Consider the following 20,978-nt stretch of genomic DNA (forward strand, 5'->3'; position numbering starts at 1 on the left):
AGGAGGCAGGCCAGTATCCAATTTTAATAAAGGGCACTCGGGGGCATTATGTGCTGTGGCAAACAGTTGACCTTGCAGGTCTTGTCTCAAGACTCCCTGACATTCACGAAGGAGCCAGCAAATGGATAAGAGCATTTGAAGAAGAAACTGTGGGAAAAATGCTGGTCCTCTGTGACATAAAAGCGATATGGGCAAGATGTTTTGGAGAGCCTTTTCAAACACAGCCAAAATGGGTGGATATTAGAACCAAGAGCAGATGGAACCGAGTTCAACGCATATCGCACCACACTGTGGATGGAGCTGCGAAGTGAATACCCCACGAGAGTTGATCCAAAGGCTCTTAAGGGGGAGTTGCTCTCAGAGACTGAGAACCCAGCCACGTACATCACAAGGCAGATGAAAAGGTGGAAGCAGGAAACTGAGGAGGAGATTGAGAACAGCCCAGTGCTGATGACATTGTTCAGGAACGCCATTGTGGAGGCCATGCCAGCCCCAGTCCGGAGCAAGCTGGAAGAGGTGGTAGGGCTGACATCAATGTCACACCAACAGTTTCGGGACAATGTGGTACACGCGATAGAAAAACATCGTAAAGACATAAAAAGAGAAGGGGAAGCTGAAAGAAACTCCAAAGTTTGCCACGCACCTCCCAATATCAGACAGATTTGTTGAGACAGTAGGATTCTCGGGACAAAAGAACTAAATTCAAATGACGGCTCCAGTGACAATAACCACAGAAAACGAAGAATAACTAATAACTAAATTCAAATGACGGCTCCAGTGAAAATAACACAGAAAACTAAGAAATTAAAATCCCAATTCTAGTTGCGAAATAAACACCTGACAATTTGATTGGAAGAGATGCATTGTGTAAAATAAACACGACAATTTTTTGTTAATCAAAAAATATGCAAAATTCAGTTGAAAACACCCAAATATTTAAAAGTACAACTTTTGATACAAAAGAAGCGGCTGAGGATGAATGAGACATTTGGAGAAGGCCAGGTGCAACAATGAGTGAACAAGGGTTATAGAGGTCACAAGACATTGTGTTGATGGCCCCAGTGACGTTGTTGTCCATGTTAATATCGGAAGTGCACAGTCTAGATCACTGTGCAAGGGGGGAAGTGATGAAGAAAATTCGACAACAAGGTTACTGGTCGCCTTATATGCAAGCAATGGTGAACGAGGTGGGTAGATGCTTTGCCACTAGCACTAATGAGCTATCGCTTGCGAACGCATAGAATAACACATTTAACACCGCATGAAATGCTTACAGGTCGACCTATGCCAGCACCGCAGCTAAGAGGTCCTTTTAAAGGACCACCGCTTGAACAATTGCAAAATGAGCTGAAAGCATATATGAAATATCTAACTATGATCCATAGAACTATCTACACACAGGAAAGAGCACCAGAGGAGAGCCTGGATCGGAAGGGGGAGTCGCCAGTGAGACCAGGAAACTTGGTGTGGATCAAGGTGTTCCGGAGGAAGTGGCATCAACCGCGTTGGGAAGGGCAGTACCAGGTGGTCAGGGCCACGCCGACAGCTGCCCAGGTCGAAGGGAGCACCAAGTGGTATCATCTGAACCACTGCACAAAAACGCTAGTCAAGCATGAAGGGAACCCAACGGCAGCAGCGGGAGATGAGAAATGTGGTAAAACTGACTCTGACATTCCTTTGTGTTCAGAGTATGATGACTGTGGAGAGCAGAACCGTGGGATGTGATCGCCGCGCCTGAAGAAGAAGTGACTACACCTGTGAGTACAATTATTACTACAACTAAAAGTATTACAATACCAACTAAGACTACTACTACAACTAAAAGTATTACATCACCAACTAAGACTACTACTACGACTAAAAGTATTACAACATCAACTAAGACTACTACTACAACTAAAAGTACTACAACACCAGCAAGAACCACGACCACACATAAAAGCATTACAAGCAGTACAACCCAGAGAACCACCACAGTAGAACCAAAACAAGTGACCACGGGGCTAATCAAGACCACAAAAGCAGTAGTACAGAGAATGAATAGAACAGACAATGCAACTAAAATTAAAGTAGAGTGGGCTAGAGATATTTGTGGACGTGACGTGTAGTGGAGACAGCCCCAAAAGAATATAGAGAGATTAAAGATGAGCTGGAGGCCCGAGCCGCACAGAACTATTGGTATAAGAGTGTGTGGGCTACGGCCAAAGACCTGACGACAAACGACTGTTTAGTGTGTTCTAAAAGTCCCGGAGCGAGACCTACGGTAATCCCAGACAAATATAACTCTAGAGAGTGTGCAGAGTATCAGAGACAAGTCTGTAAAAGAGGACAGTTTAATAAGAATAAACATGCACAGATGTTCTTGGATGTAGATAATTATATGGTTCTCAAAGAATACATTCATATTTTGGGGCTTGGAGACAATAAATATAACGTAAAGTGTGCCGATTTTAAGTCACAGACGGTTGAAGACGACACCCCCCCGACAAATTACAACATAGACCGAGAGGCTGAGTACGAGTGCTTCACGAGCGGAGTCTTCAGGGATCAAGGTGGTGTTGAAGTAGGAAACACCACCGTCAGGTGTAGCGTTGCATGGGTACTATCCTGGTTTCCACATGTAAGCAAGACATCAATGACATCACCAGTGTGGTTCGAAAACCCTTCAGAGACTATAGAACAGGATTGCGCTAATGTAACCATGACTTTGCCCACATTATTTTTTTTCGATGACCAGACCTTTCCCATTGCAGACAGTTATTGGATGTGTGGAGGGGATAGAGTGATGAATGTTTTACCAGCAAGGTGGGTTGGGTTGTGTACATTAGTAAGGTTAAAGGTGCCGTAACTGTGATATATTCAGGAGTGGACAAGTTGGTTGCAGGAGGGACCCGAGTCTTATGGAGGACAGGGAAGTGTACTTGGATGTGATAGGACAGCCACGAGGAATTCCGTACGAGTTTAAGGCCCGAGATGAGATTAAAGCAGGTCTTGAGTCTATCATACACCGTTAACAAGAATGTAGAGTGGATAAATTACGTGTACTTTAACCAACAGAGGCTGCTCAATTACACCTTAGAGGGCTTTGAAGTATTTGGTGCACAGTTACATGCGAATTCCGAAATGACGAGACAAAACATGCTGGCGTTAGATTGGCTGCCAGCCAAACAAGGAGGAGTATGCTACATGTTTGGGGAGCAGTGTTGCACATACATATCAAACAATACGGCCGCTAATGGAACTTTTTCTAGTGCTATGAACAAATTGAAGGGGCTGCAGGCCGAAATGACAAGAAATGCTGGCAGAGATGCACGTGAGTGGAGAGGACTAGACGCAATAGCCGGAGAGTGGGGAGCGTTATGTGTAAAAGCTATTGCGATCATTTTCATAGTGTTAATTATTGTAGCATTCCTACACTGTTGCATCATACCCATACTGAAAAGGTGGATCCAGGGAATGTTGTATAAACGGGCAGTGGAAGACACAAGACTACAAATGGCTCAACTGGAGTTGGTCAACTGAACCACTACCAAGGGCAGATTAACTATGGATTTAACTATGGAATTCTTTGTTTTTCTTTTTTGGAGCAGTAAGGAGGATGGTGAAATGGACACAAACTAACTGAGAGAGAGCTCATCAGGAGTGTGCCATGAGACATCCTCTCACGCTGAAATATTGCCCAACTGAATCTTGGTATCGGCGGAGTCGGCGACTTCAAGGACTGATGATGGGCGATGCCGACACATGCACCCACATATTATTCAATTATTGTTTAAGACTGTAAAAGAATGTTCTTGCATTTCATATGGGTATGCTATCCAATATTAGAGTGTAAGTCACAGTATAAAGGTTACATCATAATCATACACTAGATAATAGTTACAGGTTTTATGGTAATAAGACAATCAAGGTAAATCACATATAGTGACTTCAGGAGGGATATGGTATGGTGGATGTAAACACACACACAGATTAGATGGTTATAATCACCAGATCACAGCGGATGATCTGCATAGTTGAGAGTCAGGAAAGTCAATCATTATATTCAGTTAGATTAAGATTAATTTTCATTCATTGTTTAGTGTTTTCATCCATTCATTTTTTATTCTAATCAAAACATGATTTAACAACAACTATATTCAGTTAGGTTAAGATTCATTTTTATTCTAATCAAAACATGATTTAACACAACTGCACAACGCAGGCAAGCGCTAGTCTAAAGTTGCTCAGGCTTACACTACATTTGATGATTTCAGTTGAAAGTTTTACAGGTAATAACACTATATCATGATTGCAGTTATTATTTACATTGTTACAGGTTATTAACTTAGGTTTGTATAATCTCATTTCCAAATGTTTTATCATTGGTTAATTTGAATCACACGCTAAAAGGTAAATGTGAAGAAATCAATGCAGCCGTTGCTCGCGCCCAGCGCAGTCGCCCATTATCTATTTATGTCAAAACAGAGGTCATGGGGACTATGCAGGACTTTTCTCCTCCACAGAATGATGAGATGATCAAGAATGATTACATGATGACGAAATGAAGGCCGGAGGTTTTTCACCTGCATGAGCCGCGGATGGCGGCTTTCTAACGATAACACTTTAATAAGGGTTAAAACCCTCACAGGAGGGATATGTGGAAGAAAACATGATTGAGAAAGTGAAAAACAGGCTGAGGTCACTGTGCTGGGGACATAGGTCTGATAAGCACTTTCTGTTTAGAAAACAATTTAACTGTATTTGGGCATGATGACGTCTGGACACCAAGTTGGCGCCACTGATTGTAAATGTACTGAGTGTGTATTGGAAAGACCCGACGGGGCGTCTAAGTGTTGTCAGCCTTGTTATAAGACGGGAAGTTCTGTTAAAGGATATTGGAATTTTGGTATGGTGAATCTCGGAACACTGTGATGAGTGTATCAAACCTTGATTCAATAAATTCTCCTTGATTGCTGTGAGACCTCTCTGCTGACTCCTTCTTGTAGACCTTTCTATTTTTATAATACATTGTTCTACCATACCTGGTAGAAGAAAATTTACCCCCTCAGTGGTGTCATGGCAATATGACCTAAACATACAGACTAGAATGTTTTTTGTACCAGGCCTTAAACAGGTTTAATGATGCTGTGAAAACAACCTGTTTAACATGGGGGTCAATGAGAAACTGCTCTATTATGAAAACCAGGAAGTCGCTGTGTTGGGGGCATGTTTAGAAGTTCCATTTGTTGTCAAGTGATTGTACATCCATGGTTACAGTGCAAACAATGTCACCACTTTTTAACATTACCAAGGCTCAGAATGTCCCACTGGCGTGGTTCTCACACCCTTGACCACTGACACGCTCCTCTATCCATTCATATACTGATATCTGTGGTGTGTTAAAATCTTGTGGACATATGCAAAAGAACCTAACAAATTTAAACTTTTTCTTTATAAAAACTTGGTACCAGGGCTCTGCATGGCACTATCTCAGTCCTTTGACAGCCTTGAGCAGATAGCACAGACTATGAGACAGGTAGCACGCAGAGTATTCTTTAATATGAATATGGGTGGACCGACCAGCTGGATGCATGGATGTAGTGAAAGCACCAGATGGTCCACAAATTACAAAACAACGGTTCACACAGTACACCTCATAAAGCTACTGACACTAAAACATGGTATGGTGCAAGCAAGCAGTAATGCTGAAGAAAAGGTTGTTGAGGTAACCGTGTGTGTATGTGGTCACAGAGAAGATTATTTGCAGAGTGATACATAATGACTACAGTGTGTGTGTGTGTGTGTAGTCAGACGGTGACACTGACTTATGTGTATGTTTTGTGTTTGTCAGCAGTATTCAATGAATAAGGTTCAAATCATGCAGCAGTAAAGATAAGTGCTGACTAAAATGCAAATAGCTTTTTTTCTCAAATAAACAAGATTGCAGCCCAGCAAAGTTTTAGATGACACTGGAGACAAAAGTTATGAGAATCTTCCTTACATGAATACAAAGACTGTAGAGTATTCTGAAATATTACAATAACATTATAAATACATCAATATTTTATTTTAAAACAGATAGTTTCAGTCCTTGCTTATGATTGGCTGAGCCACTTTCATAGCAATTGTAAACAGACAGCTGTAGACAATTTTCAATTCAATTTTATTTTATTTATTGTGCCAAATCATCACAAAAGCTATCTCAGGACCCTTTACAGAGTAGGTATAGACCACACTCCATGACTTATTCAGGATTTAGGCATAGACCCAACAATTCCCCCGTAGAGTAAGGTGGCAACGAAAACCTTCCCTTTAAAAGGCAGGAACGTTGGACAGACCCAGCTCTGTGGAGGACGGACATCTCTCTGCACTGGTTGGGGAAGAAGAAAAGGAGAGAGAAAAGACGGTTATATAAGTCAGTCTTTCCAACACAATACAAGATGCCTTCGCCTTTATCCACTTATGTAACGAGGGCACATCCATTTTTTTCCAAGACAAGGTTGGTTTAGCTTAGCCGGGGTAATGTATGTCATTAACCATTTATATTGTAATAATTCATTCTAGTACTGATGTGTACTGAGTGCCTTTTCCCAGTCCGCCTGTTGTATGTCCTCCTGAATATCCAGTCTCCATGGCTCTAGCCTGTCGATGGTGGACTCTTTATCATACAACATCAAAGCTGTATAGAGTAAAGAGATCTATTTCCTCCCCTCTAGATGCGGAAGCGTAAGGTCTTCAATATGTGATAGTGGTGGCTCACCACCTTCTTATGTTTAGATAAAATAAAATGTTTCAAGATAATGGGGGGGACGGACGAGAGAGATTGAAGTGTCTCCATTATGTTGATGTGCTTTGTACCAAACACCAACGTCCTCAGTTAACCAAACTAAACCTTTATCTCTGTTTATGCTTACATATGTTACAGGTGTTTAGTTTGGCTGGGAATAGAATTAGAAAATCTGTTAATTCAAAAAAAACAATGCTATCATTCCATCCATGAACCCGTCTTATCAGGATTTTTCAGGTGCGAGTGTTTGCCAGTATTACCGTCTCTCCCACATGGCTTGAGGGAAACTCTGTTGACGAGGTTTGATGTCAGATAAATGTTTACCCACGTCACAGCTGCTATGGGGTTTTCTCCCAGTTGGGGGGACTAGTCCTTCACATGTGGACACACATGATCTATCATTGCCTGTGTCTCTCTTTCTGTGAGCCTTGCAATGAGCCTACATGGTGAGCTGTGCTATGACGCACCACATGTCACATGATATCAATCCCTCCACTGCTGTGTTAATGTGCGTATGTGCAGACTAACATTTGCTGGTATGAATCACATTGTTGTTTACAATGTGTCTTAATGCTTGAGCTATTTGTATACTGCCCAGCAGTAGCAGAACTAGCACAGAGGAGTGAGAGCCTTGTACTGGGAAAGTAGACTTAATCATAGCAAAGAAAAGTATTTTCCTCCTTACAGATTTCTTCTGTTCTTGCTTTTTTGTCAAACTTACATGTTTCAGATCATCAAACACATTTTAATACCAGACAAAGATAACCTGCTTGAATATGAAATGCAGTTTATAAATGATGATTTAATTTCAAAAACCAACCTGGCCCTGTGTGAAAAAGTAATCCTGGTTAAAACCAAAAAGAACAACGACCCGTCTCACATTTACCAAAAAACATCTGGATGATTCTATGGGAAAATATTCTATGAACGAACAAAAACTGAACTATTTGGAAGGTCCCGTTACTTCTGGCGTAAAACTAACACAGCATTTCAGAGTCAGAACACCATAGCAACAGTCATGGTGGTGGTAGTGTGATGGTCTGCTATCTGCTTCAGGACCTGGACCACTTGCTGTAACTGATGGAACCATGAATTCTGCTCTCTACCAGAAGATCCTGAAGGAGAATGTCCAGACATCAGTTTGTGACCTTTAGCTCAAGAGCACTTGGGTAATGCAGCTGGATAATGATCCAAACACACCAACATGTCCACTTCTGAATGACTCAAAAAAACAAATGAATGTTTTGGAGTGGCTTAGTCAAAGTCTGGACTTAAATCTGATTGATTGCTGTGACATGATCTTAAACAGACCGTAAAAACTCTTCAATGTGGCTGAATTCAAACTATTCTGCCGGTGTGGACCAAAGCTCCTCCACAGCAATGTGAAAGACTCATTGGCAGTTATCACAAACCCCTGACTGCAGTTTTTGCCGCCAAGGGCATAACCAATTATTAGGTTTAGGGGGTAATTCCTTTTTCACACAGGGCCACGTTGGTTTGCATCGTTTTTTTTCCTTCCCACTATTAAAATGATAATTTTTCGTGAAATAGTCAGCCAATTTTCAGGCAGTTTGGTTTGATACAAATGCCAAACATCTTTTCATTTCACCTCCCCTTTCTCTGTCAACCTCCAGCTATACTATACACATAAAAGCAAAAATAAAAATGTATTTTCATACCAAAATACATGATCTTGTATCAATTAAAATGAATCCTCCACTACAGTTATAAAGAGGGAACTTAGCTATATAGACTAAAACCATTCGTTGTACCATGCTGTAAAGTTTGGCATTTTTAACATTGTGGTCTATGGGGATTGACCTGCTTGGAGAGCACCTCAAGTGGCCGTTACTGCATTCTGATACAGTATATTACTAACTACTAAATACCTGACATAAGATAGCATTAGCTTAACCTAAAATCAGGACAGCCACTTAAATAGGCCCTATTATGCTAGTTTTTAGGGTCCTATTTGTATTTTTCGGGTCAGCCACATTAGGTTTACATGCTTTGTGTTATGATGAACAACAGAGGTTGAACCCAAGTGCACGACTCGACTCAGGTGATTCAGTTCTGGGTGATATTTATTGTGACCCAGTGAAAGTACTATGGAGCCGTGTTTCAACGCGGTCTGCGTCGTGCTGGTCGGAAGCTTCCCCAAGATGGAGGTCGGGTGGCTGCAGTGACCGGCAGTGGCAGGAGGAGACGAACAGGTGTGGTAGCAAGCAGGCAGACGAACTGGCAGGCAGGCAGGATAAACTGGACAGAGAAAGATTGTGGGAGGAAACCAGAGAACCCAGAGAAAACCCACGCAGACACAGGGAGAACATGCAAACTCCACATAGAAAGGCCCCAGCCGGGGCCGGGAACCTTCTCGCTGTGAGGCGACAGTGCTAACCACTACATCACCGTGTTTCCTAAAATTAAATGTATACTATATATGCTTTATATATTATATTCAGCAAAACATGTATACAGTGCCTATAGAAAGTTGTGATACCCTTTTGAAATAAATAATCCATACATTTTTTTTTTTTTTTCAACGCGGTTTACACATTTTGCCTTACAACATTCAAGTTTTGTTTTTTTTAAACTTTCTGAAAATGAGTAAAAAATTAAAAACTAGAATAGCAGTGTTGAAAAAGTCATGAGTCCTCAGATGTAATACTTTGTGGAGGCACCTTTTGCTTTGATTACAGCCATCAGTCTGTTCTGATCTGTCTCTAACAGCTTTATGCACATAGACTGGGAAATATTTCCCCATTCTTCCTGCAGAATTGTTGGAGTTCAGTCAAATTCTGTGGTGAGCGGTGATGGACTGCACTCTTCAAGTCCATCCACAGATGTTCTGTAGGTCAGGGCTCTGACTAGGCCACTCTAGTGTCCTTTAGCCACTGTGTTGTTTTTATGGAGGTGTGTCTTGCGTTGTTGTCATGCTGGAAGGTGAACCACCTGCCCATTTTCAAGTGTCTATTAGAGGGCTGCAGGTTTTCCTCAAGAATTTGAGTGGACTTGGCAGCATCCATTTTCCCTTCAATCCTGACCAACTGCCCAGTCCCTGCTGGAGAGAAACAAGCCCACAACATAATGCTGCCACCACCATGCTTCACTGTAGGGATGGTGTGTTTTGGGTGGTATGCTGTGTTTGGTTTCTGCCAAACATAGAACTAAGAGTTCAGCCCAAAAAGTTCAGTTTTGGTCTCATCTGACCATATAACCTTTTTCCACATGGCATCAGAATCTTCAATATGTTTTTTCAGGAGACTCAGTGTGACATTTTCAGAAGAGGCTTCTTTCTCTCCACCCTGCCAAACATGTAGAACTTGTGAAATTGTTGTCACATGCACAGATCGACCAACCTCTGCCATGAAGAAAGAGTTCCTTCAAGGTCACCATGGGCCTCTTGGTAGCTTCCCTGATCAATCTTTTCCTGGCTTGGTTATCCAATTTGGAGGGGTAGCCCGATCTAGGCTGGGGTCTAGGTCTAGGTCTGGGTGGATCCATATGCCTTCCACTTCTGGACAATACTCTGAACGGTCCTCAGAGGAAAAGTTAAAGCCTTTGAAATCTTTTTAGATCCTTCTCTTAACTTGTGCCTATCCACAACTTTATCCCGGAGCTCTTTTGAAAGCATCTTTCAAACCATGGTGAATTATTTCTGTTACCATGCTCTACTAGGAGTGGAATCCTCAAGCAACAGCTGATTTTATTCTGAAGTAAAATCAAAGGAACAGCTGATTTTATTCTGAAGTAATCAAAAAAAAAAAAGGTGGAGGCCAATTAACTTGGTGTGTAATCTGGAAGGTGATTAGAACAACCATTTTAAACATTCTCAGGTTTAACTAAAGGGACTCAATACTTTCCAAAAACTGATTTCCTAGTTTTTTATTTTTTATTAATTTTCAGAAATTTGGGAATTTTTTTTAAATTCAAAGCTGTGTTCTCTACACTTCCTGTTCATTTTTGAATCGTATATAAGAAAACATTGTTGAAATCTTCTCTTCTGACACAATAGTAACTGTTCACTAATTTTGATCGCTGTTTTTTTCACAAAATAAAGGTTTTTGTTGAAGTGCCTTGGTTATTTATAAAAAAACATGCTAGTACAGCAATGTGTGGCAAGCTTCAATTGTAGTTCCACAGGCTGGATAAATATCTATATATGGTTCGTTAGCCTGATAGATGCGCTTATGGGAAATTTACTAAAATGCCAACTGAAGAGGAAAACAGAGAAAGAGGAAATAATACAAGTAACAAATGTCATTCTGCTGTAAAATATATCCATGCATAATCAGTTATTGGTATGTTTGAGTACATTAAATGCCTATCATTCTACTCAGGTAGACTGTTTTGGAAGAATACTGTGGGGATTTTTAAACATTAAGTGTTAATTTTCATTGTTACAATATAATGGAAGTTTTGTTATTACTCACTGTGCAGGTATAGAGGTTAAAGCTGCAGTCGGCAAGTCTGACAGGTCAAGTTGACAGTCAAATTTTGAATGTTTGCAACTCTCAGGCCCCTCCCCCTCTACCACCAAGCTCTCCAGCTCCGTGCTCATCAATGCGCATGCACCAGATTCCTGTGAACACGCCCGTGTCTTCTCTCATCAATAATGCATTGAGTACACGCTTCATGGCGGTAGAATGGCTAACTTACTCATAGATAGCAAGTGCTAGCGTCATTTAGCGTATGTCTAGCTTGAGGCGTGTGCCTGTGATATTGTTACATGCGCGAGGGGGTAGGGGGGATCTGTGGCATGTACACCAACTGTGAACTGTGCTGAGTGGACAGGATGATACGGGCACTGTGAATTTTTTCTTAACAAACAACATGCTCTATGTGCACATTGAAGAATTAATAATCATGTGTTAGCGTGTGTATTAGTAATGATTAATGAGAGTGTGATAATCAATGAATGAAGTATCATAATCATGTGTTAGCGTGTGTATTAGTAATGATTAATGAGAGTGTGATAATAAGACACAATAAGTATAATCATTTAAGAAGTGTGATAGTGTGTGCCTCTGCCAGGCTCAAACTTTCTGCAAAACATCAGCACACAAACTTTTGGCAGTCAGTCAAGGTCACAAAGACAATGAAATAGCCAGCTTGCACAAACGCACCTGGCAACTAGTTGAGATTATAGAATTGCCGTCCGCGCTGCGCTTCCTTCACAGATAAAGAAGAAGAATCCTGTGGAAACAGAGGTTACCCCGACGCGCGGGGAGGAAGATGGAGGCTGGAGCAGCTGCTACTTCTGAAATACACATATGCACGCACAAGCGGACACATAACCATGCCTTTGTAACAAGTTTATAGGCTGGAGCAGATAGAATAGAGATCAGGAACTTCTTGCCTCTGATCACGGGTACTGTGTTGCACACAGTTACTCTAGGTAGAGAATAGAACACTTCTCCGGATGTCTGTTACATCCGATGTCCCTCTGCTAATAAATGCCTGCTGGAACTAAACTGCCAACAACTCTGCTGACTCCAGAAAGCCTCCTGTAGAATTTGAATTACGCAATATATACTCTGTGAGGTCCTTCTGATTTGACTAAAGTATTGTGTGTAAAATTCCTACAACAAAGAGGCACTTTATTTTTTCTAAAACCGGATGATTATGTTTTTCTATTTCTATAGTGTCAGCTTCAGGAAATATGATTAAACAAATGTTGCATGTTTAAATAAATATGATTTAGCATATTTTCACATTATTATCAATTAAACAACAATGGCATAATTAAAGGATATTGCAGATAAACTCCAGTTTAAAACTAGGTGCAGTAAAATGGGGGGACCAGCCCCAGGAAGTGATTTTTACAAGAGCAGGTGGATCATTGGAGGACCCATGTTACCAGGGGGAGGAGGATTCAACTCGTGAACGAGATTCAGTCTGGGGGTGATGGAACCAGGAACTGCCATAGCAACATTCTGAACCAATCACAACAACTCAATTACTTTATTGCACTATACATGCTATGTGAAGGAGGGCTCTCTGTGCTCTTGCAAGTTTTTGCTATTATAACAATGATTTGCATATAACTTTAAAAAAAAAATCATCACCATTTATCATCTTTCCTTCATTTGCTTTAATGATTTGACCAAATATCCATTGTTGAAAGGTTATTTTGGATGAATCAGTGGACAATGTACTTATAATGATATCGTATGACCTTTTGAAATATGAGACATATTGAAGCTAAGAAAAATGTATTTCTTTTCTAAAATTTGTAAAATAAGCCACTGTTAACAAGGACTTCTTATTCTATGAAATATGGTATCTGAAAAAGTTAGTCAAGTTCCACCAACATAGACTTGTCTGTGTTGCCATTTTCAAAATTTTGGTTTATTTTTTCTACATTACTAGGTTGAAAGAAGAATTCACCCACTGGGATTTACTTTAAATTCATTTGTTGAACATCATGTACATTGGTCTATTATGATTTTTGCTCCAATGTAGACTCACAGCAGGTCAACCCTTTTGTATCACATGCAACAAATGCGATTGCTCTAAGACTGCAAGGGAAGTTCAGCTTCCCCTAAAATGTCACCAAAAAAAAAAAAAAAAAGTGGTGAAATATGTAATGCTGTGTGTACATTTCATAGACTAAATACGCGCTAGAAAGCGCTTTACACAGTCGGATGCTTAGCTTCTACTGACTTCAATGGGGAAGCGTAGAGTGGGTTGTTCCACTGCAGCCAAACAAGGCGCTCATTGGATAAATGCTGGGCTTTGTCCAGCCCATCGGAAGCTCAGCGTGTCTGGGGGTCTATGGGACAGTGGGCTGGCCCGATTGCTCGGCTTCTGCATGATGATTGGATAAGCTGTATGAGCTTTTTTGATTGATAGCTAAATGAGCGAATCAGCGATCTTGAAAGATAAACATCCACCGGAGCATTTTCCAAGTCTTTCATTCTGTTGTTCTGAACTGATACGGAGACTTTACCGATCCCCAGAGACTTTGTCTTTGTTAAAAATGACTAGCGTTGTGTTTGACAACTCTGTTCTGTCACTCTGCGGTTTCTTTCCCCAACAAGCAGCAGCAGCTGCAGAACTTCTCCTGCCATCACGATCACTCACACTCACAGGCAGTCACACTTCACAATTTACATGTAAATAAACACATTTATGATGTAGGCCGGAAAAATGAGCTTCCCCTCCTTGAAAGACCAGCAGCCGCCACTGACACGCAAACACAGTGAGGTGTTTCAGAGGACGAGTTTCCAAGTTTCACACTGAAGCAAAGTAATTTAAGTCATCAGAGAACCGGTCATCCTGTCATACAGGGAAAAAGAGAGCATGTGTGGACAGAAGTTGAAACTATTGTAACTGTATAGTTATGTGGTTTATCATTGAAGGGTATACACTGCACTACGAGACTGCAGTCCCTGTTAACAGTGACAAACAGTGACAGCTTGTATGAACGGGTCCAAAGAGGGTTGAGTGTGCATATTCAGGTCTGTTATGTCTGGTGCATAAAATTCTGCCCTGCATTTTTATATGATACTAATATTTTAATAATCTGGTCATTGGTCTCATCTCACTCCTCTTTCTCTCCTCAACCCCAACTCTTTATAATATTTCGCTTGTAAACAGATGGGCCCCAATTTCAAAACAATAAATCACTCAATTTAGAAAAATTAAGTTTAAATTTACAAAAGAAAGTGCACATTTTTAATAATAATAAGTAATATGTGGAGAAACATCCTGTTCCCTGTCCTTCATCCACAGTCAGACCTTAAAGGTACCTGACATACCACAGTTTTGTAAGTTGGTGTTGGGGATACCTTGGGGGACATGCCAAGGTTGTCAACCCGTCGTGTTTGTTAGACCGATACACAGGGAACTTTCTAAAGATTGTTTTTTTTGGCCTTTTCATGCCTTTATTTGAGGACAGCATGAAGAATGACAAGAAGCAGGAGTGAGAGGCGACATGCAGCAAAGGGCCACAGTTGGGAATCAAACCCGGGCCGCTGCATTGCAGACTTTTAGCCTCAGGACATTGGGCGTCTGCTCTAACGAATGAGCCACCAGGTCCTTTCTGATCCACCTGGCAACTATGTTGGCCTGTACCCAGGTTTTTTTTTACTTCCGTTTTGTACAGTGGGAGGAAGTTGAGACGCATCGTCCATCCTTAAATACAGTCTATATAGTCGCAATCTTATCTGTGGTTAATGGGTGGCGAACCTCTAGTTATTTACTGCTCTATGTTTGTGTGTACTTGCGTGTTCCTCTTTGTTTTCTGTCACTATGTGTTTTATGTATTTCTCAGTCTGTGTGCTACTACAGCATCTGTGACTCACAGACAAACAAGACAGCAGGTGGTGTGTGATGTAATATGGGGCACATATAAGTCTGCTGTCTGTCTGCTGGATCTACCTGAGGAGGAAACAGGAGACAACTCACTGCCACACTGGACCCCCAATGGGTTCAGTCTTGAGAGATCTTTAAATATGCACACTGAAACTTCTCTCTTGGCTTTAAAGAGTTCAGACATTGAGGCATTTTCTACTGAGGGACTGAGGCTGCAAAAAGTTTTAATTGGTCTTAAATATCAACAGTAGTTGTTCATTTCTACAATTTCTGGGATTGGTGAGCAGAGGATGTCATCATCAAGGTCCAAGCTCCCTCTGCTCCTGTATGGGATGCTCCTGTGCAGCTGTTTTGCTCCTCTCCCAGTCATCAGCAGTAAGAAACGAAGCATACAGAATGGCGGGCTGCTGGTGCGGGTCAGCGGCAGCTCCTGGGACAAGAGGGAGGTGACAGCTAGAGATGGAGAATACCTTCAGGGGATAAAGAGACAAAGAAGGCTCTACTGTAATGTGGGCATCGGCTTCCACATTCAGGTCTTACCAAACGGCAAGATCACAGGCGTGCATAATGAAAACAGATACAGTAAGTCATTCTGCCTTTCCCTGTTGACATCCATGTAAAACTGTACTGGTCATAACCACCTTTCCATTTCAATTTTAAGACTTGATTAAAGGTATTTAAATGAATAGTAATTCATCTTTAATTTTAAACTAGTGCATTTTGAATCTAATTCAGGTTTTTTGGATGAGTGATTACTGTATGGATTTAAAAAATAATAATCACTACTTTTTTCATTAGCAGTGAATTCATTTTCAGTATTTAACATATTCTAATAATTTAATACATCATTTAATTTGTCAGTTTATGTAAATAAATTATACGGAATTAACTTGGGCACTACTGGAAAATGTGGAACGAGAATGATTCGTAAAAAATATAACTTAAGATATACCATGAAGCAGAGCCACTGCTTGGCACTAATAACAAGCTTGTATCCTCTCCCTCACCTCCTAACGCACAGAGCTGGAAGCCGGCCGGCTAAAAACACATGGCTAACGTATGCTAACGTGTGTTGACAGCTGTTTATCAGATCGGGGATGTTCACATTCATAAGAAAGTATTGGCACAGACTAATGAAGGCTATTTATGTAACATTTACCACAATAAAACATAAAAATGACCTGTTAAACAAAACGTATGTTGACTCAGCAAATGTTTTCAGTCCCAAATCCTGACGCTCAAAGGAATCCCCAATGTTGACTCATCTTTGGTTCCTATGTAGCTCACATTTCTGCCTTTTCCTCCGTCAACTTACATTTTCTCTCACCTTCTCTGTTGGGGTGAGCAGAGGCCGCTTGCTGGTATTGGTCTTTTCCTTCTCCATGGTAACAGAAGCTCCGGTAACAGAGCTGCTAAGCTAATTACTAGCTGCCCAGAGTTTACAGAGAGGGAGGGGGAGTGGCAGAAGACGAGGAGGGATAACGAGGGGATTGGATGTAGGGTACAAGCCAATGGGAGCCTTCCGGGACGGAAGGGCAATTTCTATGCAGGCCTAAAGATGATAGACTGAATGGATTTTTTGGTTCTTTTTTCTTTTCATATTGTGTAGATCGGACTACAGGAACATAGTCGGCGTATAATCGACTTTAATAATTATTACTAATATTCCAAATCTTAGACCATAGCTTTAAGTGAGTGAGATGTAGATTGACCTTAAGTGTGTAAATGTGTTCATTTAAAAGAGCAACACATATCAGCCACTGTTCATTTATGGACTTCAGTTTGCATACACTAAAAAAACAATTAAAAATTGAAGAGTAAAACTATAATATGGAGTGCATCACCTATGCAATCTGAGAAACAAAATAGACTATCATTATTCAGGAGCTTTCCCACTTTTGCTGTTCAAATCTTTTTGAATCTCTTATGTATTAATGTCCCAGACTATCTGCTGCTGATCATTTCCATGTTTCATCCCAGGTCTTTTAGAAATGTCCCCAGTGGAGAGAGGAGTGGTGACTCTGTTTGGAGTGAGAAGTGGCCTCTTCATTGCCATGAGCAACAAAGGGAAACTCTATGGCTCGGTAAGAACGGATCAGGATTTAATTAATTTGATGTGCAAACTCAACTAAAATTGATGTTTTCCCTAACCATGATACTAATACTGGTTGGAGGTCAAACAGCATCATCTTAATGCTGGAAAGTGTAAAGGTCACTGGTTTCTATTAAGCATTAACCTTCAGCGCTCCAGGCAACGCTTAAGTACCAAAAACTGCAGTTCCTTGAATGGCCACCTGAGGCTGGCTCCAGTAATCCCAATAGTTTCCTTAGAACATTGTACATACCCCATTATTATTTATTATTATATGTATAGAAGTCAATGGGCAATGACCCTACTTCTAACTTGATTTACTTTCTAAGTAAACATTTAGCAGCTGCTTAGTGCTCCTCCCCAGCTCCACCCTCTTCTCCAAATATGGTAATGTCCAGTTTCAAAAAACATGATGTTATGTCAGGCAAGAATTGACAGAACAGAAAACAGAAATTAGAAATATTTCTTTCCCTGGATTGGCCTCAGGGAAGACCCGGGACTAAGTGGTAAATGGACTTACTACTTATGTACTTATATAGCGCCTTTCTAATCTTCTGACTACTCAAGGCACTTTCACACTACTTGTCACATTCACACAGTCACTCTGATGGCAGTGGACATCTACATACCATCTAATCTAACCATTCACACCATATTTAGACAATCATGTGCAGCACGGGGAGCAATTTGGGGTTCAGCGTCTTGCCTAAGGACACTTCAAAATTTGGACCAGGTAATGTGGCCCTGGAAAGGGAAGTTTGGGGTCCCCTGCTGGAGCTTCTGCCCCCCAACACTGGATAAGCAGTTAAAGATGAATTTACGAGTGAGAATAATCAGATGTGGTACATTTGTTCACAGGGGAGGTTTTAGATTTGCCACAAGTTCAAAATGTTTCTGTCTCCTGAAAAAGATTATTTAATGTTGACTGTTTACTTTATTTCCTATCATGTCCACCTTACTCCAAATCACAGGGAAAAATGAACTCTTTAAAATGACCAAGAATTGGATTACACCATTAAGAGTAAACAATAATTAAACAACTTATAACATTTAAAATCCATTTCAATGAATACTTGAACTGAGATACAACTAACAATTATTCAAATACAATGATCTGTTGTTAAAACATTATTGCAACTATTAATATCCGCATGACGTAAATACATTGTGTGCGCTGCTTCTGTCGGATTTAATTCCATGCCACAGTTAATTGTAGGTTTCTCTGGCCCTAAGCCATAGGTGTAATGTTGTATTTGGTAGCGACGGCCCAAACATTAGAGTGATCAACTGCAGTTAAAATTGTTTTGAATGCTGAATGAAGCTAACTCAGCCATAATCTAAACACTGGTTAGTCATCCAACAGTTAGTCACCCAGTTACTCATCTAACAGCAGGCCTCTATGCACAACAGGTAGGTGGCTCGATTGGCCTTTGACTGGAGCTGCTCCCAGAGGGAGGGAGTAAGTCCACCCTCCCTTTAGATTAATATACAGTATTATAAAATGGGATTAATTATGTGTCGTAAGGGTGGCACAGCAAGGACAGCACCTGACCCTGTTGCAATTTTTCCATACAGTCAAGATGTCTAACTAGTAGATCTCATGAGGCGTACACAAATGGATCTCCATACGGTGGCGTCATGGATTGGGATGACATGACGTTACTGCTACTACTACCCTTATCAAACCAACTCACCATGTCTGTTTGTTGTACCATTTCTTCCTGCAATATGCCCATGTACAACAGTAACTTAATTCAGTCTGCAGGTTTAAAAGGCACTGTGATTAAAGATATAATCCGTAAGATTTTCTACTGTTAACTGTCTGTTAAGTTCCTCTCTATCACAGAGTGAGTTAAAACTATGGTGATTGATCATATGACCCACTAATGAAAGCACTTGTTAGGTCTTTGCTGAGTGTTTTAATCTGATTGTCTGTGGAGACATTCCCTCTCTAGATGTAAATACACCACAACTGTGTTAGTGACGCTGCTGACAGTTGGTCTGCAGGTGGAACTTGTCATTGCCGGTTATGATCCGTTGACCTGTACTCAGAAAATCGGGAACTTCCAACTTCTGAGTCAGGCTTGTAGTAAGGGCAGAAGTGTAATAGGAACATGTGTGTGTATGGATTCAAGAGGGGAACATATAGGGGACGGAATGGAAGTAGAGAGGTGAATGTGTTTCAATAAAGTTTACAAAGGAGCAAAAAATAACACACAAAGTGACCATGAACGTGACAAGATGGAGGCTCTGAATGAACAGACTCACCTGCAGCTACATCTTACTGCCATAGAGGCCGCTAGAAACAAGGGATCTCATCTTCTAGATTATGACTTTAAAATCCAGAATATTAATAAAGCAGCAATCTAAATATTTTCTATGTAAAGCTATAGTGGAGTTATGGCATCCTGAGCAGAGTTTGAAGTCACTCTCCCTGTGTGTATTGGAATCTGAGTTTCTCTGTTTGATGTGATCTACTCGAGTGCACGTCGGTATTCCACATAATGGGACGAGAGCCACGTGGAGGCAACCCCCCCCCCCCCAGTATTTCGAGGAGAGCCCCTTTAATAAATCACTATTAAATATTTGACCAGTTTTCACATATAAAGTGAAATATACAGCATTAAATTATTAACCCAAATAGTCTTTTTGTACTGACAGACTGGCAACATTAGTAGTGAAATGGATATCTAGTGTGGATATGGATCATATCTAGTGTGTGCCCATAATGAGCAAAGGTGAAAGTAACAGAACATGTTCTCAACAGTCCCCAAACCCAAATAGAAATATTCTTACATTCCAGAAGCTAAAACTAAAATTAGTGTTGACTTGATGAATTACTATTATATGTTGTCCTCCTCTACCTCTCCTCAGGGCCACTACAATGATGAATGCAAGTTCAAGGAAAATCTCCTGGCCAACAACTACAATGCCTATGAATCAGCTGCCTACCCTGGCATGTACATTGGCCTAAGCAAGACTGGCAAAACCAAGAGAGGCAACAGGGTCACAGCCACCATGACCATGACACACTTCCTTCCCAGGATATGAATTTTAAAATCAAAACTCTCATCAGTACAAAACAAAGTTCGGTCACATTTTACTGCTGGACTACTTATGTTCTACTTCCACAACTATCACAACTTACAATAGTGGAAAACTAAAATGTTTTTGCCCAAATACAAGGACACCAGCACAATGGTTGCAGTAACAACAGTAATGTGGGATCAGCATGTCAGGGAATTTAATCTCCAATGGACAAAATGGCAAAATACAAATCAGAACCCATGTTAGCATTGCTATCTGTAAAATTATACCGTACAAATATTCAGGGCCAGTACATGGACACTTTCAGTGGATTTATGCTGCAGGGGCTGTTGAAATATTCTGGGTCCAAATCCGGTTTTATCAACACATGTCACACAATTTGATGATGTTTGAATTCTTTCCTGAACATGTTCACTCATACATGATATTCAGAGCCCTTAGAACAGGCTGCCCTGATGGGTCTGAAGCCGGGGGGGCAGCAAACTTTGTCCTGTTAAGACCCCTACACAGTACACAGAAGTGTTTTTTGTTACGGAGGACACAGGAAAGGTTGTGCCTTGTCTAAACAGAGGCTTTGATTCATCTGACTATCTCAGTCGAATCATCGCAAAATGTGGTAATGAAACAATGGATTATTCCATTCTGGCTCAGGGGGTGCTTAATGTCTGATTTTACATATAGATGCTTGGTTTCTCCCAATAAACCATGATAAATAGCCTGTTTGGGTATAAATATAAGCATATTAATACA

General features: G+C 40.8%; 1 protein-coding gene across 1 annotated transcript; it reads left to right on the forward strand.

Moving 5' to 3' along the window:
• Positions 1-450: 450 nt before the first annotated feature.
• On the forward strand, positions 451-20,231 carry LOC310948367 (fibroblast growth factor 4A-like; the record flags this gene model as incomplete). Its single annotated transcript, XM_083915460.1, has 5 exons — positions 451-564; positions 1,402-1,574; positions 15,435-15,670; positions 17,069-17,172; positions 20,055-20,231. The coding sequence occupies 5 exons, from the start codon at positions 451-453 to the stop codon at positions 20,229-20,231; spliced, it is 804 nt and encodes a 267-aa protein (XP_083771586.1).
• Positions 20,232-20,978: the final 747 nt, after the last annotated feature.

Source organism: Echiichthys vipera (genome assembly GCF_963691815.1).
Source record: "Echiichthys vipera genome assembly, chromosome: 6".
Taxonomy (NCBI): domain Eukaryota; kingdom Metazoa; phylum Chordata; class Actinopteri; order Perciformes; family Trachinidae; genus Echiichthys; species Echiichthys vipera.